At 41.1% G+C, this 25,949-nt stretch overlaps 1 protein-coding gene across 3 annotated transcripts in view; it reads right to left on the bottom strand.

Annotated features, from left to right (window-relative positions):
* zgc:123010 (uncharacterized protein LOC641500 homolog) overlaps positions 1–24,933 on the bottom strand; it is a 51,277-nt gene extending 26,344 nt beyond the window's left edge. For 2 of the 3 annotated variants that reach the window (XM_055929572.1, XM_055929592.1), the window contains exons 1-3: positions 24,765–24,933; positions 2,302–2,375; positions 125–208 (exon numbers count right to left, since the gene is read on the bottom strand). In XM_055929572.1, the coding sequence (XP_055785547.1) occupies positions 125–208; positions 2,302–2,375; positions 24,765–24,810 (204 nt within the window). In that variant the 5' untranslated portion in view covers positions 24,811–24,933. The remainder of the gene's footprint in view (positions 1–124; positions 209–2,301; positions 2,376–24,764) is intronic. The other variant, XM_055929582.1, reaches the window with a different exon arrangement.
* Between the last annotated feature and the right edge of the window lie 1,016 nt (positions 24,934–25,949).

Raw genomic sequence — 25,949 nt, 5'->3', positions numbered from 1 at the left:
CTTCACAGTTTTTAACCAAACACTATGGCTCAGGAAGATTTGGTGTGTGTGTATATATATATATAGGATTAAGTGTGTGCGTATGTACAGTATGTATTAATTAATGTACGAGTGTGTTGCTCACCTTCCTCTTGGCTCTGCGTCGCGCCGCTCTGTGTTTGGCCTTCTCCTCCTCGGTCATACAGTCCTCTCCACTGATGTCCTGTTCCTTACACACACATTCATTATTAAGTGCATCGATGATGCTGTACCCACAGGGACCGTACAGTACATATCCCATCCAAAAGCAATGGATTAAAGGCAACATCCGGATGGTTATAAGAAATACCGCTATGCCTTCCGACGAACCAACAGGCAAAGCGTCAAGACAGGAAAAAATAGAACCCTAATACGCCAGCTCTGACACTCATCGGATGTGGCAGGGCTTGCAACCTTTTACGGATTACAGAGGGGAAACCAGCCGCGAGCTACCAGACGAGCTAAATACCTCCTGTTTGCTTCCAAGCTAGAAGCACTGAATCATGCATTAGAGCACCAGCTATTCCGGATGACTGTGAACACGCTCTCTGTAGCTGATGGGAGTAAGACCTTTAAACAGGTTAACATTTACAAGGACGCAAGGCCAGACAAATTACCAGGATGCATACTCAGAGCATGAGCTGACCAGCTGGGAAGGGTCTTCACTGACATTCAATATCTACCTGACTAAGTCTAATACCTGCATGTTTCAAGCAGACCACCATAGTCAATGTGCCCAAGAACGCCAAAGTAACCTGTCTAAATTAATTTCAACCCGTAGCACTCACATCTGTAGCCATGAAATGACTCACATCAAAACCATCACACCAGACACCCTGAACCCACTCGCATACCGCCCCAACAGATCCAAAAATTACCATCTCCATTGCCCTTATCCGTCCGGGAAAAAAGGAACACCTATGTGAGAATGCTGTTCATTTACTACAGCTCAGTGTTCAACACCATAGTGTCCTCCAAGCGCATCACTAAGCTAAGGACCTTGGCCAAAAAGAAGGCCAAAAAGATCATCAAGGACAACAACCACCCGAGCCACTGCCTGTTCACCCCGCTATCATCCAGAAGGCGAGGTCAGTACAGGTGCATCAAAGCTGGGGCCGAGACACTGAAAATTAGCCATCAAGGCCATCAGACTGTTAAACAGCCATCACTAACAGAGAGGCTGCTGTCAACATACTGATTCAAATCTCTGGCTACTTTAATAAATGGACTTAATAAAAGGTATCACTAGTCACCTTAAATAACGCCACTTTAATAATGTTTACATATCCTACATTACTCATCTCATATGCATATACTGCTCTATATCATCTACTGCATCTTGCCTATACCGCACGGCCTCCGCTCATCCATATATTTATATGTACATATTCTTACTCACCTTACATTTGTGTGTGTATAAGGTAGTTGTTGTGAATTTGTTAGATTACTTGTTAGATATTACTGCATTGTCAGAACTAGAAGCACAAGTATTTCGCTACACTCGCATTAACATCTGCTAACCATGTGTATGTGACCAATCAAATTTAATTTGAGGTCCAAAAGGCTTCAACAGCTTCTACCCCCAAGACTGCTGAACCGCTAATCAAATGGCTAACCAGACTATTTGCTTTGCCCCCCCCCCTCCCTCTTTTTACACTGCTGCTATCCTCTTAATTATCTAGGCATAGTCACTTTAATGCTACCTACATGTACATATTACCTCAATTACTTAGACTAACCGGTGCCCCCACACATTGACTCTGTACCAGCACCCCTGGCGTAGCCTCGCTATTGTTATTTTACTGCTGCTCTTTATTTATTTGTTACTTAAAACATTTTTCTCAACTGCATTGTTGGTAAGGGCTTCTAAGTAAGCATTTTACTGTAAGGTCTACATCTGTTGTATTCGGTGCATGTGACGAATATAATTTGATTCGACTTACAGTTGACCGGGGCAACTCTAGCAGGGAAGAAATTTGACGAACAGACTTGTTGGAAAGGTGGCATCCTATGACGTTGCCACGTTGAAAGTCATTGAGCTCTTCAGAAATCCCATTCTACTGCCCTTGTCTATGGAGATTGCATAGTGGTGTGCTCGATTTTATATACCTGTCAGCAACAGCTGTAGCTGAAATAGCCGAATCCACTGATTTGAAGGGTTGTCCACATACTTTTGGCCAAACACTTCAAGACCACAATGCACCGACTACTGTCAAACATACAGCCCCTTGTCCTTCAGTGTAACATGTCTTTACCCTGGACAGTGTGAAATCATTACCTTACCTGTGTGACTTCGGTGGGCTCAGAGGTCCCTGCTCCACATTCCATCTCCTCCTGGTGCTGAGCACTGGAGGTTTCTGGGTAAAAAAGCAAAACATACAGTGCATCAGCGTTCTATTTGTACATTACATGCTCAAAGATAACCCATTCCTCTAGACCAGACATTGATTAGGTTAAAACCAGGCAAACTTCAACAACTGAACTGTGAAAGGTCAGTCAGATAAAGGTTTGTACGAGGTCACGGCTTCACTGAGGTCTGATTCAAGTCAGTCAGTCACACACAGAAGTCTTATGACTGAACACTTCCTTATGCAGAAGGAGAACAGTTCTTGTTTTTTTACTGTCGAAGAGTGCCTTAAACAAACCAGAGTCAATCTTTTCTATTTTTACATTTCAAACAAGCTCTGAATTCTGATGGAGAATAGACCAAAACGAGGGCATTCAAAAGAAGTGAAATGGCAGTCAAGAGGTGTACATATGACTGCTTTAGAAATATGTCCTTGATAAGATAACCTTACACAGGGATAAACTTTGCAGGGCTTGCAGTAAGCTTTTCAGTGATAGCCTGGCTGTGACACCATGCCCCATGTTGATCTCAGTGGACTAATGAGCTGTGTGTGAAAACTAGAGAACGACTGATATGGACTTTTTTAGGGCCGAAGACGATTTTTGGGGGTCAAGGAGGCCGATGGTCAATATTTTAGGCAGATAATCAATATTAAATTAGTTGTTGATGACAAAATTTGCCAGAAACAGCCATGCATGTGTTAATGCATCATTTGTTTTAAAAATCAAACAAATTTGACTTTGTTTTTAACCAACCTAATGGTAATAATTTTATTTGAATGATAAATCTCTTGATAAACTGGGTAAATTAAGATGGCATACTAACAATACAGGTGAATGGATATTAAGTAGGAGTGTTGAGCGTTATTGAGCTTCTTTTGGCTAATCTGGTGCTACAGATGACAATCGGTTTGCCTTTCATTTGGGACATATTAACATAATTTAGGCACTGCTGTTAGTTTGAAAATATAAAATCTATTCAATGCAAATGGTTCAACGTAACATCAATGTGATCACGGAAACAAGTAAAAATGTTAAGCTGTCAGGACAACTAAAAAATATATATATTTTAAAAAACTTGGCTGCCAGGACAAATTGAAATAAATTTAAAAAACACTCAATTGGCTAGTTCAGCTATCTGTCAAGAAATGGGGGGGTTGTAACTTTATCCTACTGCTATGATTGGCTAGAGCGAGGCTGTAACTCCGCTCCCTTTCACATATCTCTTTAATCATATCACTTGCTGGCTGCAGTTTACTGCTACTACGATAACTAGCTCAATGGTGATGACATATGCTACCAAGCCATAAATGTGCAAAATGTCATATATGTGTAAACATACTGAATTGTAATTGGATGCATTTTACCGCCATATCATACTGTGCTATGATTGGTTAAGACCACCCAAATGGTTAGGTCATGGTCAGTTTGATCCTGGTTGGCGATACGTGAACATGCCAGTTATAGCTAGCTAATAAAGAGCTACGTTAAAATGCAGTACTACAGAATATTTCTTATTATTTTGTACAAAGTGTGCAAAACAAGACACACAATATCTAATATTTGTCTGAATGACTAAAATCTGCACATAGTTTGAGAAGTTAGAAGGCACAGGCACTGATCTAAAGCTTTCTTGGTCCATAAACATGCAGGGAGATTCTTAGGTAGCTAAACCTAGTGCCAACCTTTATTTAGGCATTTTAAAAACACTTAATTATTTCCTATTATGACAATCATCTAATCCGACTATCAACTGTCAATTTACAGATACGATTGTGGCTTGTTAGATGAGCACACCAGTAAATCTCTTACGTTACACCACAAGTCAGATGGCTCGTTGCCAAAAATGGTGCATTTTCAAAATGATATCCAGGTAACGCTAGCTACATTTCCAATTATCTCCTATCTGATAACTTAGCACCATGTTATCCTAGCCAGCTAGATAGCATACAGTAGTAGCTAATAAAGCTAGCTAGTTAATACCACAGATGAAAGGGTTAATTATCGTAATCTTTGCTAACAGGTCACATAGTCATCTGCTTATTGCATGCATGTCAGGCACATCGACATAAGCCTTATTATTAGTGACTTAAACTAAAATTTGCAACAGAAGTTTGATTTTGGTCACTGTCATTTTATCCGTTTCTCTACACTGCACCGTTCTGTTGGAGAATGAGCTAGCTTGCTGCTGCTAATTTTCCCAGCTAAACATTCCTCTGCATTGTGCTGTGCTCGTGGCTCAGGCGGTGAGTGGCAGCTGGCATAGCAGCAGTTTTGCTATGTAGAGGGACTATCGGCAAAGTCGACCGATAGCAGATTGTCCTTTTTTCTAGTATATGTCGGCCCACTATGTCGGCTCGGCCGACCATTGGTCGTTCTCTAGTGAAAACAGCATATCTGAGGAGCTCTGAGACAAGCCTCCGCTCCCACTAGTCAGCATAGCAGAGAAGGGGAAAAAAAGGCTATGTTCAGCAGGCAAATGTTATGGAATGTTTTAGATATACAATGAATAGAGCTGACAATCCCTTATTCTAAAGGTCAAAGAAGCATGTTTGTGGGCCTCCCGAGTGGCGCAGTGAAGAACATCCTCTGTGTTCTGTTAGACAGGTAACTCTTTTGTATCTGGTCAACAAAAAAAAAATCCAACAGTTTACTAAGGGTTGGTAACAGGCTGATTGGTCGACTATTTGAGCCAGTAAAGGAGCCTTTATTATTCTTAAGTAGTGGAATGACTTTTGCTTCCCTCCGGGCCTGGGGGCACACACGTTCTAGTAGGCTTAAATTGAAAATATGGCAAATAGGAGTGGCAATATCATCTGCTATTATCCTCAGTAATTTTCCATTCAAGTTGTCAGACCCCGGTGGCTTGTCATTGTTGAGACTATTGTTTTACCTCTTTCACAGCCCCTTTATGGAATTCAAAATTACAATGCTTGTCTTTCATAATTTGGTCAGATATACTTGGATGTGTAGTGTCAGCATTTGTAACTGGCATGTCATGCCAATGGGAAAAAATCATTAAAATAGTTGACAATATCAGTCGGTTTTGTGATGAATGAGCCATCTGATTCAATGAAATCAGTTTAGTCACATGATTTCTCAATTTGCAATATGTTTGCCAATCGGTTGAGCAACCAGACTTATTTGCCATTCCTTTTGCCTCATCCCTCAACCATACAATTTTGCAATTTCTCATCAATCCATGGGGATTTAACCCTTTTTAGAGTCATTTTCTTAATGGGTACATGCTTATTAGTAACTGGAATAAGCAATTTCATAAATGTGTCAGATGCAGCGTCTGTTTGCTCCTTATTACACACCACGGACCAACAAATATTATTTACATCAACATAAGATTCACTCCAAAACGTATTGTATGACCTCATACACTATATTAGTCCCAGCCTTTGGAACTTTGGTTTTCCTTGATACGGCTACTATACTGTTATCACTAAATCCGACGGATCTGGATACTGCTGTCAAGCAAATTTCTGCAGCATTAGTAAAGATGTGATCAATACATGTTGATCTCATTCCTTTGTAACTACCCGGGTAGGTTGACTGATAACCTGAACCAGGTTGCAGGCACTAGTTACAGTTTGAAGCTTTTTCTTGAGTGGTGAGCTTAAAGCCAGTCAATATTTAAAATCACACAGAAAATATACTTCTCTGTTGAGATCATACATTTTCAAGCAAGTCACACATGTTATCAAGATACTGACTGTTAGTGCTTGGTCTATAGCAGCTTCCCACAAGAATGGGATTTAGGTGATGCAGGTGAACATGTAGCCATATTACTTCAACAGTATTTAACACGATATCCTCTCTAAGCTTTACAGGAGTGGTTCTGAATATAAACAGCAACACCTCCATTGGCATTTCTGTAAATGTTATAAGCTTGTATTGCTACTACTGTATCAAAGGCATTATCGGAGTGAGTTTGACAGTCAGAATATGAATGCCATCTGTTAATAGCAAATGATTGATTTAATGAACCTTTTAACTTAATCTAGATATGTTAACGTGGGCTATTTTGAGCACGTTTCTTCTGGGATGCTTACTTGTTTCCATTGATTTACTGGGAAGCTTAGCAGAAGTAGATATGCTGATGTTATTTATGTTGGTACAGGGTGAGCTGCACACTGTGGACTTCCTACTAACGCCTCAGTGCTAACAGTATAAATCTGGTTAATAGGTACATGATTAATGCAAAGAATAGCTGTAGGATCAGCAGAGGCATTCAGGGCAGTTAGAGGGACATTACATTAGGTTACTTACATTGTGTCTACCAACGCCCCTCATGTAATGTACATTTGCTGCAGCATTATGACAACTCAGCGTCACTATGGTAGGGATTAACTCAGCTGGGCTTGGGTCATTGATAAGTCATTGTCTCAACTTAGACTTATAATGCTGTGAAAGGATCCAGGATCCCAAATGATTTGAGTGGATCACATCCTTATAAAACATGTTTTGTTTCCAAAAGGCATCGAAATTGTCAATAAAATGTTACGCCCATTGAGCTGCAATAATCAAGTAGCCAGTTGTGAAGAGAAAGAATCCTGCTAAAGCGTTCAATGCCACGATTCAGAGAAGGCACAGGGCCAGATAGGATGGGTCTTTTAATTGACATCTTCCCATAGTAACTAACTGGGCAACAGACAGTGAAGCTCTTGACACAGAACTGAAAAGTTGACAGTAAGTTTAGCGGTGAAACAATGTTTTTTTATTTAAAACAACGGTTTAAAAGTTTGGGGTCACTTAGAAACTCTTGTTTTGAAAGGAAAGCAATTTCTTTGTCCATTAAAATAACATCAAATTGATCAGAAACACAGTGTAGACATTGTTAATGTTGTAAATGACTATTGTAGTTGGAAACGGCTGATTTTTGATAGAATATCTACATAGGCATACAGAGGCCCATTATCAGCAACCATCACTCCGGTGTTCCAATGGCACCGTTGTGTTAGCTATTCCAAGTTTATCATTTTAAAAGGCTAATTGATCATTAGAAAACACTTTTGCAATTATGTTAGCCAGTTGAAAACTGTTCTGATTAAAGCAGCAAGAAAACTGGCCTTCTATAGACTAGTTGGGTATCTGGAGCATCAGCATTTATTTATGGGTTCGATTACAGGCTCAAAATGGCCAGAAACAAAGACCTTTCTTATGAAACTTCTCAGTCTATTCCTGTTTTGAGAAAGGAAGGCTATTTCATGAGAGAAATTGCCAAGAAACTGAAGATCTTGTACAACTACTCCCTTCACAGAACAGCTCAAACTGTCTAACCAAAATAGAAAGAGTGGGAGGCCCCAGTGCACAACTGAGCAAGAGGACAAGTACATTAGTGTCTAGTTAGAGAAACAGACACCTCAAGTCTTCAACTGGCAGCTTAATTAAATAGTACCTGCAAAACACCTGTCTCAACGTCAACTGTGAAAAGGCGACTCCAGGATGCTGGCCTCCTATGGGACATCCAATCACGTCCAGATGTGACTGCAAAAACCAGTCGCAAAAACCATGAAGCGCTACGATGAAACTGGCTCTCATGAGGACCACCACAGGTAAGGAAGACCCAAAGTTACCTCTGCTGCAAAGGATACGATAGTTCGAGTTACCAGCCTCAGAAATTGCAGCCTAAATAAATGCGTCACTGAGATCAAGTAACAGACATCTCAACATCAACTGTTCAGAGGAGACTGTGAATCATGCCATCATGGTCAATTGCTGCAAAGAAACCACTACTAAAAGGACACCAATAAGAAGACTTGCTTGGGCCAAGAAACACGAGCTATTGGATGTTAGACTGTTAATCTGACCTTTGGTCTGATAAGTCCAAATTTGAGAGTTTTGGTTCCAACCGCCGTGTGAGATGCATAGTAGGTGAACGGATGATCTACACATGTGTGGTTCCCACCTTGAAACATGGAGGAGATGATGGTGTTGGGGTGCTTTGTAGGTGACACTGTCAGTGATTTATTTAGAATTCAAGGCACACTTAACCAGCATGGCTACCACAGCATTCTGCATCTGGTTTGCGCTCAGTGGGACTATCATTTGTTTTTCAACAGGATAATGACCCAAAACACATCTCCAGGCTGTAAGGGCTATTTGACCAAGAAGGAGAGTGATGAGTGCTGCATCAGATAACCTGGCCTCCATAATCCTCCAACCAATTGAGATGGTTTGGGATGAGCTGGACTGCAAAGTGAATGAAAAGCAGCCAACAAGTGCTCAGCATGTGGGAACTCCTTCAAGACTGTTGGAAAAGCATTCCAGGTGACTACCCCATGAAGCTGGTTGAGAGAATGCCAAGAGTGTGCAAAGCTGTCAAAGGCAAGGGTGGCTACTTTGAAGAATATCAAATATAAAATACATTTTGATTTGTTTAACACTTTCGGTTACTACAAGATTCCAAATGTGTTATTTCATATAGTTTTGATGTCTTCACTACTATTCTACAATGTAGAAATAGTACAAATAAAAATCCTTGAGTATGTGTACAAACTTTTGACTCATACTGTATATAGATCCTATGCAAATATCAAAACCTGTGTGTAAATTTCTTGTGTCTTGTTTCTGCCTCATATCCTTCTATGAAATCTTCCTTTGAGCTGTATCAGAACATAGCCATCTTTTCTCTATGACTTTAATTTTTAGGTCTACATTCATTTTAGAATTTATTTTTATGAACTTTATTTTCATGCAGATACACTTTACCTAATAGCGGTAGTGTTTAATGATAATTAGCAATTATTTTGCAACTTAGTCTTTCCAACAGACTTTTGTTGCTCAAGCAACAAATCTGCTAGATGCGCAGGGGTGTAGAGAGCTATAGGCTATTGTACTTCAGTAAAAAATAAAAATAAAGATGGACTTAAGACAATGCACGTTTTAATTTCTTGCTAGTAAATAAGTATTCTTTAAAAGTGATGGATTTGTCTGACTAATTATTCAACAGCAGTCGACAAGGTTGTTCTGGCTCTGAGGCCTATAAATGGTGTAATGTGTAAAATGGACAATGCACTAATCCTTTCCAACATTGTTACAATTTGATACAAATCTTTTCTTAATTTATTAGACTAATCAACACTGATCAGGCCTGGTCCTAGCAGACATGCCACTCTAGGCAAGATGTAAATAAATGCCGCCCTCATATCCCCGCAAAATAGAATGGTAGACTGGCTATAGTTTCGGCCCACAATGCACTTTTATGAATGCCCATGTGTTAGCCTACTGTTCAGTTAATCCCGGTCATTTCGTTACATTATTTTCTCTTAATGCACATATTACAGTCACTTACCATTCTCATTCTAGGAGTGTGAATGTTGTTTGCAGAGTTCACAACCTTATGCACTTGTGAGAAACAAGTAATTTACTTCATATCATAATTTACATGATCCATGAACATGTCATTGCCCTGTTGGGGGAGGTTTACGGTGACCAGTGAGCTGAGATAAGGCGGGGCTTTACCAAGCATAGACTTAGAGGACCTGGAGCCAGTGGGTTTGGCGACGAATATGTAGAGGGCCAGCCAACAAGCGCATACAGGTCGCAGTGGTGGGTAGTATGTGGGGCTTCGGTGACAAAACTATTGGCACTGTGATAGCAAACTGGATGTAGTCGGAGTAGAGTGTTGGAGGCTATTTTATAAATGACATCGCCAAAGTCAAGGATCGGTAGGATAGTCAGTTTTACGAGGGTATGTTTGGCAGCATGAGTGAAGGAGACTTTGTTGCGAAATAGGAAGCCGATTCTAGATTTCATTTTGGATTGGAGATGCTTATTGTGAGTCTGGAAGGAGAGCTTACAGTCTAGCCAGACACCTAGGTATTTGTAGTTGTCCACATATTCTAAGTCAGAACCGTCCAGAGTAGTGATGCTAGTCGGGCGGGAGGGTGAGGGCAGCGATCAGTTGAAGACCATGCATTTAGTTTTACTAGCGTTTCTAAGCAGTTGGAGGTCACGGAAGGAGTGTTGTATGGCATTGAAGCTCATCTGGAGGTTTGTTAACAGTGTCCAAAGAAGGGCCAGATGTATACAAAATGGTGTCGTCTACGTAGAGGTGGATCAAAGAATCACCAGCAGCAAGAGCGACATAACTAATATATACAGAGAAAAGAGTTGGCCCCGAGAATTGAACCCTGTGGCACCCCCATATAGACTGCCAGAGGTCCGGACAACAGGCCCTCCGATTTGACACACTGAACTCTATCTGAGAAGTAGTTGGTGAACCAGGCGAGGCAGTCATTTGAGAAGCCAAGGCTATTAAGTCTGCCGATAAGAATGTTGTGATTGACTGAGTCGAAAGCCTTGGCCAGGTCGATGAAGACGGCTGCTCAGTATTGTCTTTTATCGATGGCGGTTATGATATCGTTTAGGACCTTGAGCGTGGCTGAGGTGCACCCATGACCAGCTCGGAAACCAGATTGTATAGTGGAGAACGTACGGTGGGATTCGAACTGGTCGGTGATCTGTTTGTTAACTTGGCGTTCAAAGATTTTAGAAAAGGCAGGGCAAGATGGATATCGGTCTATAACAGTTTGTCCGCCTTTGAAGAGGGGGATGACCGCGGCTGCATTCCATTCTTTGGGGATCTCAGACGATACGAAAGAGGTTGAATAGGTTTGTAATAGGGGTTGCAACAATTTCGGCAGATCATTTTAGAGGGTCCAGTTTGGCTAGCACAGCTGATTTGTAGGAATCCAGATTTTGCAGCTCTTTCAGAATATCAGCTGTCCGGATTTGGGTGAAGGAGAAGCGAGGGGGGGGCTTGAGCAAGTTGCTGCAGGGGGTGCTGAGATGTTGGCCAGGGTAGGGGTAGCCAGGTGGAAAGCATGGCCAGCCATAGAAAAATGCTTATTGAAATGATCGATTATCGTAGATTTATCGGTGGTGACAATTTTTCCTATCCTCAGTGCAGTGGGCAGTTGGTGCTCTTATTCTCCATGGACTTTAGTTTCCCAAAATGTTGGGGAATTAGTGCTACAGGATGCAAATTTCTGTTTGAAAAAGCTAGCCTTAGCTTTCCTGACTGAGTATTTTGGCTCCTGACTTCCCTGAAAAGTTGCATATCGCGGGGGCTATTCGATGCTAATGCAGAACGCCACAGGATGTTTTTGAGCTGGTCAAGGGCAGTCAAGTCTGGGGTGAACCAAGGGCTATATCTGTTCTTAATTCAAATTCTTTTGATGGGGAACGCTTATTTAGGATGGTGAGGAAGGCACTTAAAGAGCAACCAGGCATCCTCTACTGACTGGATGAGGTCAATATCCTTCCAGGATACCCGGGCCAGGTCGATTAGAAAGGCCTGCTCGCTGAAGTGTTTTAGGGAGCATTTGACACTGATGAGGGGTGGTCATTTGACCGCGGACCCATTACGCACGCAGGCAATGATCGCTGAGATCCTGGTTGAAGACAGCAGAGGTGTATTTAGAGGGCAAGTTGGTCAGGATGATATCTAAGAGGGTGCCCATGGTTACAGATTTAGGGTTGTAGCTGGTAGGTTCCTTGATAATTTGTGTGAGATTGAGGGCATCTAGTTTAGATTGTAGGACGGCCGGGGTGTTAAGCATGTCCTAGTTTAGGTCACCTAACAGTACGAACTCTGACGATAGATGGGGGGCAATCAATTCACATATGGTGTCCAGGGCAGAGCTGGGGCCTGAAGGGGGTCTATAACAATCTGCAACGGTGAGAGACTTGTTTATGGAAAGGTGGATTTTTAAAAGTAGAAGCTCGAATTGTTTGGGCACAGACCTGGATAGTATGACAGAACTCTGCAGTAGATTGCAACTCCGCCCTCTTTGGCAGAGAGAGTATTGTAACAGAGACTACTGTAACATCAAAAGGTTGGGGAAAAGAACAATCTTTATGTAATCCAACCAGTTGAAAGTGTCCGTTGGTACTTAAAGAATGTCAGATCAGTTGTCGTCAGACATTATTACTGATGATAAGATGAAACTATCTTGGAAAGTCTACACATTCTAGTTATCAGATTCACATGGAATTGTTGTGCAATTTAAATATGAAACTATTTGGGAAAAAATTCAATGTAATTTTAGCTTCTAAATGAGAGAATTATTTTCATAAGTGAACTATGCTCACTCAGTGGCCCCGCCCAAGTGAACAGGCATTGGTTGTGAACTATGAAAGACGCCCTTCTCTCCCCTACTACAAAAGCCCATTGACGAAAGTCAACCCCGTGTTCCCGATGACGTGAGGACTGCTGTCCATACGTTTAAAAAGGGCTAATATCAACTACAGAACTCAGCCAACCTCAACATGAGCTCTGGTTGCTAATGGTTGAATGACTACAACCTAAAGAAATTAACATTGTGTTCCCGATGACATGAGGACTGATGTCCAGACGTTTAGAAGGGCAAATTGCAACAGAGGTGACGATCACCGTGCTGGGAGGATGAATGTGACTATACCAGCCAGAATATAGCATGAGCCTATAGTATGGCAACTTGGTATGAACTTTGAACTCTTATTCACTAAAGAAGTGATACATCCTGATGTCGAGTTATCGTCAGCAGCAGCTATAAACGTGGGCTAGGAAAGGACGGACAATCTCTTAAGACAGGGTACTCCCACAAGATATATTCTTCAAAAGGACAAGGGAGATCTCTATTGGGCAACCCAGCCTTCCATCTACGACCAATCTATCGAAGCGCAGCTCAAAGTAAATATTTCTTGCATTTTCCTTCTCCAAATGGGCGGTTATTTAGAATGCATAAAAGTCTGTATTTACGATAGCATTGCTTCATGAGGTCCGATAGAGACCCAATCCTTTTGTTCCTCAGTCTTCCCACGCTTTCATTAAAACCCAACCCCCTTTCTTTGTGTAACCAGCCGTCATATCGGTTCTGTCCACTAGGGACATTTTCTTGTATGACAATTAGTAATCAATGTATGATCCATCTTGTGTATGTCATTCTGTGTGATTATTTAAGTATTTAGTAAATAAATAAACCAAATGTTGTATTGCTGATTAAACTTGTTAGCTAGGGTTCGTGAAGATGAGACTGAATAAGGTCACGATTAATAATTGACTGCTATTGATATAAAAGTTTACCAGGTCTTTAAGAGTTTATTCGGAAGACAACAGCTCCATAAACATTCTTCCGTGGTGCCCCGACTTCCTAGTTAATTACATCTACATAATTAGTTTAATCAGGTAATATTAGAGAATTTATTTTATGAAACAGCATGGCATATCATTTAATCCATAGTAAAGACACAACACTTTTCTGCTTCATGCAAAATGTAGAAGTGCCCACCACACTGCAAATTTTTTCTTTGTATCTTACCTAGATACCACTTACCATTAGAATGCATTGACGTCTTACCAAGACAAATTATTTTAGTGCACTGGCAGATCATGTTGCTTACTTTAACCTAAAAAAGGCTTGAAACAAGTCAAGAGAATCTTAAAACAATAGAAATTATCTTGATTTAGCTTACCCAGAAAATGCATAAACTCAAAACAAGTAAACTTAATTAGCTCAATACAAAAAAAGGTTTGCAGTGCATTTGGGGATGTCTGTGGATAGATTTGGGATGAGAACAGATGGGGGTCAACTCACCACCACTAATAACCTGGACTTGCCATTAAGTTCTCTCTTCACCTCAAACCGTAAGTCAATGAAGTCCATTTTTCTTAACATCAATTCAACTAATAGTTCACTGATTCTCTATAGGCCTATTTGTCCATTCAGAAAGGTTAAGTAGCCTGTCTGGAATCAATTTCTTAATAAGAATCACAGGACCCGGTCTTTCAAAGATAATTAGTACAAATCCAAATAACTTCAGATCTTCATTGTAAAGGGTTTAAACACTTTCCCATGCTTGTTCAATGAACCATAAACAATTAATGAACATGCACTTGTGGAACGGTCGTTAAGACACTAACAGCTTACAGACTGTAGGCAATTAAGGTCACAGTTATGAAAACTTAGGACACTAAAAGAGGCCTTTCTACTGACTCTGAAAAACGTGCCTTAAGCATGCTGCAAGGAGGCATGAGGACTGCAGATGTGGCCAGGGCAATAAATTGCGATATCCGTACTTTGAGACGCCGAAGACAGAGCTACAGGGAGACAGGACGGACAGCTGATCATCCTCGCAGTGGCAGACCACATGTAACACCTGCACAGTATCGGTACATCCGAACATCACACCTGCGGACAGGTAAAGGGTGGCAACAACAACTTCCCGAGTTACACCAGGAATGCACAATCCATCAGTGCTCAGACTGTCCGCAATAGGCTGAGAGAGGCTGGACTGAGGGCTTCTAGGCCTGTTGTAGGCAGGTCCTCACCAGACATCACTGGCAACAACGTCGCCTATGGGCACAAACCCACTATCGCTGGACCAGACAGGACTGGCAAAAAGTGCTCTTCACTGACGTGTCGCAGTTTTGTCTCACCAGAGTGATGGTCGGATTCGCGTTTATCATCAAAGGAATGAGCGTTACACCGAGGCCTGTACTGTGGAGCGGGATCGATTTGGAGGTGGAGGGTCCGTCATGGTCTGGGGCGGCGTGTCACAACATCATCAGACTGCCTGCCGAGACGACAAGCTCAATCTGAATGCTGTGCATTACAGGGAAGATATCCTCCTCCCTCATGTGATACCCTTCCTGCAGGAAGGGCCCATAGGCGACGTGACCCTACAGCATAACAATGCCAACAGCCATACTGCTTGTTCTGTGCACGATTTCCTGCAACACTGCAAGTCAGTGTTCTGCCATGGCCAGCGAAGATTCCGGATCTCAATCCCATTGAGCACGTCTGGGGCCTGTTGGATCGGAGGGTGAGGGCTGGGGCCATTCCCCCCAGAAATGTCCGGGAACTTGCAGGTGCCTTGGTGGAAGAGTGGGGTAACATCTCACTGCAAGAACTGGCAAATCTGGTGCAGTCCATGAGGAAGAGATGCACTGCAGTTCTTAAAAACCTCTTGACGCTAGGGGTCAGACTTTTTTATTTTCTTAAAATATCATTCCCAAGGTAAACGGACATTTTCTCTGGCCCAGATTGTAGAATATGCATATAATTTACAGATTAGAATAGAAAACACTCCAAAGTTTCCAAAACTATCAAAATATTGTCTGTGAGTATAACAAAACGTTTTAAGCAGACGAAAACCTGAGAAAATATAACCCGGAGATCTGCATGGAGCAATGGGCCAAAATACCAGCAACAGTGTGTGAAAACCTTGTGAAGACTTACAGAAAATGTTTGACCTCTCATTGCCAACAAAGGGTATATAACAAAGTATTGAGAAACTTTTGTTATTGACCAACTACTTATTTTCCACCATAATTTGCTAATAAATTCATAAATCCTACAATGTGATTTTCTGGATTTTTTTTTCTCATTTTGTCTGTCATAGTTGAAGTGATAAATTGATGAAAATTACAGGCCTCATCTTTTTAAGTGGGAGAACTTGCACAATTGGTGGCTGACTAAATACTTTTTTGCCCCACTGTACATAAACAACACTGAATGGCTCAGAGTGGGAGTGAGAGGTTACGTGATTGACTGCTGGCACACGCCATTTGTATGAATAAATCACTAACACTATTTTGTGTGGTAATTATTGCTATAATTACTTTTTTTTTATTCACGTTTTCAAGTAACGGTGATAAATCATGCATTCCGATTCTTGCATAGATTCTAATGGGCATATGTGTGTGTAAAATACTTTTTTGAAGGTTGTTCTCATTATGATGAGCTGAACTAATTCCAGCTGTGTGTGGAGCCATGTGTGTTGACATACAATGCATTCTGGGTTTCACGTAATCATCTGTCGGACCAAAGATGCTATAACAAAATGAGGTGTGTAAGTCACAAATTTTGAGAACTTCAGGAAGTGAATAGTGGGATATGAATAACGGCGCGCTGAAACTAATCGTCGGATTACTTTTCATTTCTAGAAAGTGTTCCTCAATTATTTCGTTCAATGGTTAGCTCACCCGTGATGTGATCAATTATAAATAGAAATTGCTATTAGCTAATACATATTGTATTAGTCAGCCGAGAATGTTGCATCAATCTTTCCTCAGTTAGCGCTAGTACAAATGTAGCCTACAGTTTTCCGGTTTGGATGATTGTGTTATGCTATAGATACTTCTGTGAATATCTGAACATTGCATCCACAAATAAACTGCTCACATTCTGGACATAACTTTGTAAGGACTGTTTGGGTAAATAGTTTGTGAAAAAAAAGTGGCCAGCACAAATGCTGATTGTTGCGTCTTTCGAAACTTGCCGTTCTAAATAAGCTTTCTAAATCACACAATTAATGTTGTCAATAAGAAAATGCCATAACTCCTCTCCAACCTGACATTTTTTAATTTATTGATTAAGTAATAACAATGAAATTCCATGATAATAACAAAGTGTAATGGCTTGTTTCAAATAGGTTTTATTAAGAAGCACATCCATGTAAATAAGTGTGCAAACAAAATTGTTACGTCGGTTACCGTGTACATTTGCCTGTCCAATTACCATAACCTCAAATTGCAAGACCGTCACAGCCCTACAATTGCTGAACATGGACAAAGTCAACAAACATGTTCTGGGAAGGGAGGTCTGAAGAGCTGGTTGACTTATCACATACTGTACTTACAGCTCACTCCCAGGTCCCCACCCAGCCATATCATGACTAGGGACCCAGGCAAGAATTCCTTCCCTAGTCCGAGTGCACACTTAACTTCTTATGGCTGGAGGCAGTATTGAGTAGCTTGGATGAATAAGGTGCCCAGAGTAAACTGCCTGCTACTCAGGTCCAGAAGCTAAGATATGCATAGTATTAGTAGATTTGGATAGAAAACACTCAAGTTTCTAAAACTGTTTGAATGTTGTCTGTGAGTATAACAGAACTAATATGGCAGACAAAAACCTGAGAAAATCCAACCAGGAAGTGGGAAATCTGAGATTTGTAGGTTTGCCTATCCAATATACAGTGTCTATTGGGTCATATTGCACTTCCTAAGGCTTCCACTGGATGTCAACAGTCGTTAGAACCTTGTTTCAGACTTCTACTGTGAAGGAGGGGGAAATGAGAGCTGTTTGAGTCAGGCAGAGTGCCATGAGCTCACTCAGGCGCACCCCCGTGAGAGGTAGCTGCGTTCCTTTTAGTTTCTAAAGACAAAGGAATTCTCCGGTTGAAACATTATTGAAGATTTGTTAAAAACACCCTAAAGATTGATTCTATACATTGTTTGACATGTTTCTACGAACTGTAATGGAATTTGACTTTTTGTCTGGCCTGCGCGTCATGAATTTGGATTTTTGAACTAAACGTGCAAACAAAAAGGAGGTATTTGGACATTTATCGACTTTATCGAACAAACATGTATTGTGGAACTGGGATTCCTGTGAATGCATTCTGATGAAGATCAAAGTTAACTTCTTGAGAATACAGGGGGTGCTGTTTTCGCATTAGCATAATTTACTCTACAGATTAAACTGCCTCTTATTCAATTATTGCTCTTACTATATGCATATAATTAATACCATTGGATAGAAAACAATCTCTAGTTTCAAAAACCGTTTTAATTTTGTCTCTGAGAGAAACACAAGTCATTTGACAGCACTTTCCCTGACCAAGAAGTAGAATGCAAGATGTCTATGCTCGCTTCAACGCTCTGCCTATATATGGTCACGCCACCTATGACCCGAAACACACTTCATTCGCCTTCCTCTGGGTGTCAAGAGGACGTCAGAGGAGAAATTTTTTGTTTATCTTGTTCTGACGTGAAATAAGACCTATTTCTTTGGCGTGACCGACAACTTCCGGTTCTCTGAATCGCGCGACTTGGAGGTGCGATTGTCTACTGTTTTGCTGCCGTTACGGATGAAAACTATCTCCGTCTCGAATTTTGTTTGATACATGTGACCATATCATCGTAATGTATGTTTTTTCAATATAGTTTAATCAGATTATTTGAATTTTTTCGGGAGTTTTGCGGTGTTCCGTTCTCTGATTTTATTTTCGTTTGAGAGATCCGTGCCACTCGACCAGTACCAATGCTAAATGAAGTGGGAAAGTTGTCATTCTGAATCGAAACAAGGACTCATCTGGACAAAGGACACCTTGATCAACATTCTGATGAAAGATCAGCAATAGTAAGACCCAATTTACGATGTTATTTCATATATCTGTCGTGCATGTGAACTGGTCGTGGGCACCCAGCTGGTTCTGCCTGGCGTAGCTATGTTAATATAGCGCTACATTTTGTTTTCGCTATAAAACATTTAATAAATCTGAAATATTGTTTGGATTCACCAGATGTTGGGCTTTCAATATCTGTACGCTGTGTATTTTTCTGAAATGTTTTAAGATGAGTAATTAGTTATATGACGTTGGTCTCTGTAATTGTTCTGGCTGCGTCGGCACTATTTCAGATTGCAGCTGCAATGTAGAACTGTGATTTATACCTGAAAAATGCACATTTAAAAAAAAAAAACTATGCTATACCATAAATATGTTATCAGACTGTCATCTTATGAAGTTGTTTCTTGGTTAGTGGCTATATATATTTTTATTTAGTCGAATTAGTGATAGCTACTGACGCAGGAAAAAACTGTTGGAGTAAAAAAATGGTGTCTTTTGCTAACGTGGTTAGCTAATAGATTTACATATTGTGTCTTCCCTGTAAAACATTTAAAAAATCTGAAAAGGTGGCTTTATTCACAAGATCTGTATCTTTCATCTGGTGTCTTGGACTTGTGATTTAATGATATTTAGATGCTACTATTTAATTGTGACGCTATGCTAGCGATGCTAATCAGTGTAGGGGGGGGGGGGGTGCTCCCGGATCCGGGGTAGAGGCTCGTTAGAGGTTAAGTGAATATTTATAATGCTATTTCTGACTTCTGTTGACTCCACAACATGGCGGGTACCTGTATGGCTTGTTTTGTGTCTGAGCGCCGTACTCAGATTATTGCATGGTGTGCTTTTTGCGTAAAGTTTGTTTGAAATCTGACACAGCGGTTGCATTAAGGAGAAGTTTATCTAAAGTGCCATGTATAATACTTGTATCTTTTATCAATGTTTATTATAGTATATTTCTGTTATAGAGTATTTCTGTAAATTGATGTGGCTCTCTGCAAAATCACCAGATGTTTTGGAGGCAAAACATTAATGAACATAACGCGCCAATGTAAATTAAGATTTTTGGATATAAATATGATCTTTATCGAACAAAACATACATGTATTGTGTAACATGAAGTCCTATGAGTGTCATCTGATGAAGATCAAAGGTTAGTGATTCAGACTCCTCTCTTTGGCTGGAATAATGGCTGTGTTTTTCTGTGACTAGATACTGACCTAACATAATCAGATGGTGTGCTTTCGTTGTAAAGCCTTTTTGAAATCGGACACAGTGGTGGGATTAACAACAAGTTTATCTTTAAAATGGTGTAAAATACTTGTATGTTTGACAAATTTTAATTATGAGATCTCTGTTTGAATTTGGCAACCTGTACTTTCACTGGCTGTTGTCATATCGATCCCGTTAACGGGATCTCAGTCATCTGACTCAGTCATCTCCCCCTCTGTCCAAACGTATACGTCAAGTCTGTAGCTGCCAGCATTAGTACCCATTTCTGTCATCCTTCAATATCTGTTTGGATAAATCAGGATGTACATTAGCATCAAATAAAAAGTATTTGACTCAGAAAGAAAAAAGATGCATCTATTGCTGCCGGTGAAATCATAGGACACATTTATCATCACAACATTAAACTTCTGGAGTCTATAGAGTCAGAGTAATAGAAGAGATTAACCACAATGCCTTTCATTATCAAACTATGGAAGGACTTGAAAGAGCAATAAACCACTAGAAATTGGATTTAAATATTCAATTCAGCAAAACATTTGACAAACTACATAATTCCTGCAACACACTGAATGGCAAATGAGTGAATTATTGATGTATACTCTTAGGAAAAAAGTGCTAAGTAGAACATATAGTCTACATCTGCTTGTCCCTATAGGAAAATCACATTTGGTTCTGGGTAGAAAGCGTGGCAAAGTGTTCTACCAAGAAAGAGAAATGTACAACAACATCAATCAATGTGTGTGTAAGGAGAAACAGATGGGCATGCTCCCTCTGATTGTCCTCTAAGATTGCACAGTACACAAGAGGAACAGACTGACCCTAGCCCACCGGCACATAGGCTATTGCATAATAGATACTGGGAATTGGGCAACACTGTTGTCCCGTTAAAAATGACTTCCGAAAAGGGTCAATCAGGCAGGATAAACACCACTTTGCCAAAGCACAGCCCCCACACCACTCAAGGGAAAACAGCAGATCACTAACTTACTACCATGAGACAAGATCAAGTATAGCCAGGAAATTCTCCCCCACGCACTAGCCCTAGGGTGCGAAAAACCAGATAGGAAGATTATGTCAGAGACTCAACCCGCATAAGGAAGTAAAGTATAGTGAACAAAGCCTAGCATGCAGTGATGCGCCCTTATAGGGGCGACATGGGAGTGTGTGAGCAGGCCAGTGACTCGGTCTCTGTAATTGGGTCAGGGGCAGAGAATCCCAGGAGAGAGTGGGGAGCCGGCCAGGCAGACCGCAAGGGTGGTTCCTCTCGCCAGTGCCTTGCCGTTCACCTTAGCACCCCTGAGCAACTCAATCATAGGACCTACTTAAGAGATGCGTCTTCAGTAAAGACTTAAAGGTTGAGGTTCGAGTCTGCTTCGCTCTCATGGATCAGCAGACCATTCCATAAAAGAAAAAGTCCAGCCTCCAGCTGTTTCCTTTGAAATTATAGGGACAATAAGGAGGCCTGCTTTTTGTGCACGTAGCGTACGTGTAGGTACATTATGTAGGGAAAGACTAAATCAGAGATAAGTAGGAATAAGTTCATGCAATGCTTTATAGGTTAACAGTAAAACCTTAAATAATCTATAGCAGGAAGCCAGTGTAGAGAGGCTAGCACAGGAGTAATATATATTTGTTGGGTTCTTGCAAGAAATGGGAGACTGGGGGCTGAGTGGAGGGTGACAAAGTGACTTCGGAAAGTATTCAGACCCCTTGACGTTTACCAAATTACAGCTTTATACTAAAAAAAAAAATTTTTTTTTTTTTTTTTAAATCTATTCTCAGCAATCTACACACAATACCCAATAATGACAGTGAAAACAGGTTTAAAACATTTTTTTTAAATGTATTAAAACAGAAATACCTTATTTACATAAGTATTCAGACCCTTTGTTTTGAGACTCGAAATTGAGCTCAGGTACATCCTGTTTCCATTGATCATCCATGAGATGTTTCTACAACTTTATTTTAGTCTACCTTTGATAAATGCAATTGATTGGTATTGCACACACCTGTCGTCTATATAAGATCCCACGGTTGACAGTGCATTTCAGACCAAAAACCAAGCCATGAAGTCAAAGGAATTCTCCGTAGAGCTCTGAGACAGGATTGTGTCGAGGCACAGATCTGAGGAAGGGGACCAAAAAAATTCCGCAGCATTGAAGGTCCCCAAGAACACAGTGGCCTCCATCATTCTTATATGGAAGAAGTTTGAAACCACCAAGACTCTTCCTAGAGCTGGCCGCCTGGCCAAACTGAGCAATCGGGGGAGAAGGGCCTTGATCAGGGAGGTGACCAAGAACCCAATGGTTACTCTGTCAGAGTTCCTCTAGTTCCTCCAGAGTTCCTCTGTGGCGATGGGAGAACCTTCCAGAAGGACAACCACCTCTGCAGCACCTCACCTCACCGCTCCACCAATCAGGCCTTTATGGTAGAGCGGCAAGATGGAAGCCACTCCTCAGTAAATGGCACAAGACAGCCCACTTGGAGTTTGCCAAAAGGCACCTAAAGACTCACAGAACATGAAAAACAAGATTCTCTGGTCTGATGAAACCAAGATTGAACTATTTGGCCTGAATGGCAGGCGTCACTTCTGGAAGAAACCTGGGACCCTCCCTTCGGTGAAGCATGGTTGGCAGCATCATGCTGTGGGGATGTTCTTCAGCAGCAGGAACTGGGAGACTAGTCAGGATTGAGGCAAAGAAACAGAGCAACGTATAGAGAGCTCCTTGATGAAAACCTGCTTCTCAGACTGGGGCGAAGGTTCACCTTCCAACAGGTCAACGACCCTATTCACACAGCAAAGACAACACAGGAGTGTCTACGGGACAAGTCACTGAATGTCCTTGAGTGGCCCAACCAGAGCCCGGACTTGAACCCGATCTAACATCTCTGGAAAGACCTGAAAATAGCTGTGCTACGACGCTCCCCATCCAACCTGACAGAGATTGAGAGGATCTGCAGAGAAGAATGTGAGAAACTCCCCAAATACAGGTGTGCCAAGCATGTAGCGTCACACCCAAGACTCAAGGCTGTAATCGCAGCCAAAGGTACTTCAACGAGGTACTGAGTAAATGGTCTGAATACTTATGTAAATGTGATATTTCAGTTTATTGTCATTATGGGGTATTGTGTGTACATTGATTAAATATATTTTAGAATAAGGCTGTAACCTAACAAATGTGGGAAAAGTAAAGGGGTCTGAAGACTTTCCGAAGGCACTGTAGGTGTTGTCTGAAGAGATGTTTTGTGAGTCTGGATTTAAATACGCAAATGGAGTGATGAATGGTCCAGGAATTTCAAAGGACTGCAGCAGAGCTCAAGGCACTGCAGGTCCCCATTGGCCATGAGTCTGGTGTTGGGGGTGATAAGCAAGAGTCAGATGAGTAGTGTGAGTGACAGGGGATTTAGCTGTGAAGCATGTCAGAGAGGTAAGAAAGAGCCAGGAAATTGAGAGATTTGTAGGTGAGCATCGGAGTTGGAGTGGATGTAGGGAAGTTTCAGTTTCCATTGGTGTAAAATTAAGGATTCAAGGATAGAGAAACCAACAACGAGTATGAATGCTATTAAACCTTTGAGACAATGTACACAATAGTGAAAAGTAGCATAAAGTCCAACGGTCAAGTCTTATTTTATACCATAACATCAGACCCAGAGGGAGAACACCATATTTTGCCCTTCCCCTGCCAACCCATCAGAATGCATGCAAAAAGATTGAGCCTTAACAGTAACACCAAAACGATGTAGCTTTCAGGGTGAGCACTGAACAGAATTCTGAACACATTGAAGAGGGTTGACAGAGAGGCTATAGAGAGGAGTGTTTCAGTAGTCCAGGTAAGAGGTGACAATCTCACAAACTGTTCCAACACAACACTTGAGAATGGACAAAACCTGGTGGTTCAACTTTGCAGAGAAGAAAATCTTATTGGTGCGTGGATCTGAGGGAGTCAGAGACTTGGGTGCTTTATGGGAAAACCAATGGCTGTGCGATGTGTGCCCTTACCCTGTAAACAATACAAAGTTGTTTAAAGGTGCCTATGTCATGTAATCAAATAGCTATTGAATTGTAAGTGCTGTATTTATTAAAAAACATTTTTTTATGTAGGAATCATTTTATGAGAAAACTAAGGGGTGTTGGTTTGTGTTGTCTAGGTCACATGGTCAAAGAGCTATTGAATGTTAGGTGATTGTATAAATAAAAATGTAGGAATATTTGAGAAAACTAAAAGGTTGTGCAACTTGCCTCTATGTAAGGAAAAAGGGACTGTTTACAATTAGGTTGCTAAGTCACATGGTGTAACAGCTATTGAAAATGTAATATTGTCATAATGCACTTTATTAACGGTCCCTAACTAGTTTCATTGACAGTGCTCGAGGCTGCCTTACAAGGTTGCTGTGTGAGATTATGAAACTCAGATCGGAATCGAGAAAATAAGACCTGTGCAATGTTGTACACCTTTATTCCTTCATAAAGAACCAACCCGGAGGTATGTAGCTCAAACCGTTCGCCAGCGATTTAAGTTTGAAGGTCCGAATATCGAATCAAACCAACATTTACCACTGAGATTTGCCTCCTTCGCTCGGTCGACCACCACATTAGACCAATGTAGCAAAAAAAAGGCTAGCTGGACAGCGTCATGTGTCGCCCTATTATTTTAATGCATTTCAACTTCTAATCATCAACAAGCAGCAAAAGAGCCGAATTTTGTTACAAAGTAGCTATTCTACCCGTGTAACTTGGCACATGTTACAAACACTCCCTGAAATTGTTAATATCCCAGTTCTAAGGCGAAATATTATTTTTAATTTAACCTTTATTGAACTACGCAAGTCAGTTAAAAGAACAAATTCTTAGTTTACAATAACGTCCTACCCCGGCCAAACACTCCCCTAACCCGGACGACGCTGGGCCAAATTGTACGCCGCCCTATGGGACTCCCGATAACGGCCAGTTGTGATACAGGCTGGGGTCGAACCAGGGTGTGAAGTGTTTGCCGACTATGGAGGAAAGTTCGAAGAGTTGGGAAAAAGTGGAGATTTCTTACCGCTCCCAAGCCCCAACAGCCTGCAAATGTCCCGTGTGAACCGCATGACTGCGACTATCCAGCATTATCGTCTCAAATACCCGTTAATAAAACCAAACACATTATTACAAAGTAAACACGATTAGAACATGGGAACAACCGCTGTCTGCGGGAATCTGGGAGGTTTTGTCAGGACTTCCTTCTTCTTTAAATATGAATTGGCGGATCGCAACCAAATGAAAGGTGCCTACACCGCCACCTACTGTACTGGAGTGTGAGGCCAGTATTTCTCTTATCTAGCCCTGTGTTTCTGCCTACTGTTCTGGAATTCATTACACTTTGTGACAAAGAGAGGACAGATTTTTTTAAATAAAAAGCCCTACCAACTAAATGTGTCAGCCTGCTGGCACCTAGCTCAACTCAGGCTAACGTTAGCTGAACCGAAGGAGTATGCTCCCATACTCCCTTAAAAGACCTTTGCTTAAAAACAAGAGATGCTATAGCCAGTATACACTTCCTCAAAATTGTCAGAATTAATCTAAGATAACACAAGAAATTGGTCATTCATTTTGACGTTTTTGCTTAAGAGAGCTTAGTCGCACAATTTTACATCTAAATAAGATGTTTGGTGCGGTATTTTTCAATGAAAAAAATAGCATGAAAACTTTGTCTCGTTGAATGACAACAAATACTTTATTGAAGAATCCCTAGTGTTGACCTATCACTTTGGCATGCCTCAAGAAAAAATGTTGTCTGCCTGAACAGCCGGAAAAAAACTTCACCGAAGTCCAAAACTAAAAAAAGTCACAAAATGTTGTCATAATATAAGCACGAACTCTACCGAACTGTTTCAGCTGGGAAACATGCAGAGGCCTTAACTCTACACCCATTAAAACCTCACCACTATTGCACTACTTGGCCCTATCAGATCCTACACCAGGCCGGCAGCCTGGGAAGACGGGACGCTATCATTCAACACAGCTTGTAACTCTTCTGCAATAAAATATTGTACACCGAAGTACTTCTCTGCAGCTGCCACCACAACATCTATTTTCTGTTAATTACGTTCAATTTCTGCGGAACAGTTGATAACCACTAAGAAGCCAACCTTACTGAAACACGTTATTCCTATCACTCTCTATTGGCCTCTGCCTACTCACATGGAGCCTCTTAGGATCCCTCGCCCTGGACCTCTTTTCCTCTACT

Source organism: Salvelinus fontinalis, chromosome 1 (genome assembly GCF_029448725.1).
Source record: "Salvelinus fontinalis isolate EN_2023a chromosome 1, ASM2944872v1, whole genome shotgun sequence".
NCBI classification, from domain to species: Eukaryota; Metazoa; Chordata; class Actinopteri; order Salmoniformes; family Salmonidae; genus Salvelinus; species Salvelinus fontinalis.
This window is presented reverse-complemented; position numbering and strand designations above follow the sequence as displayed.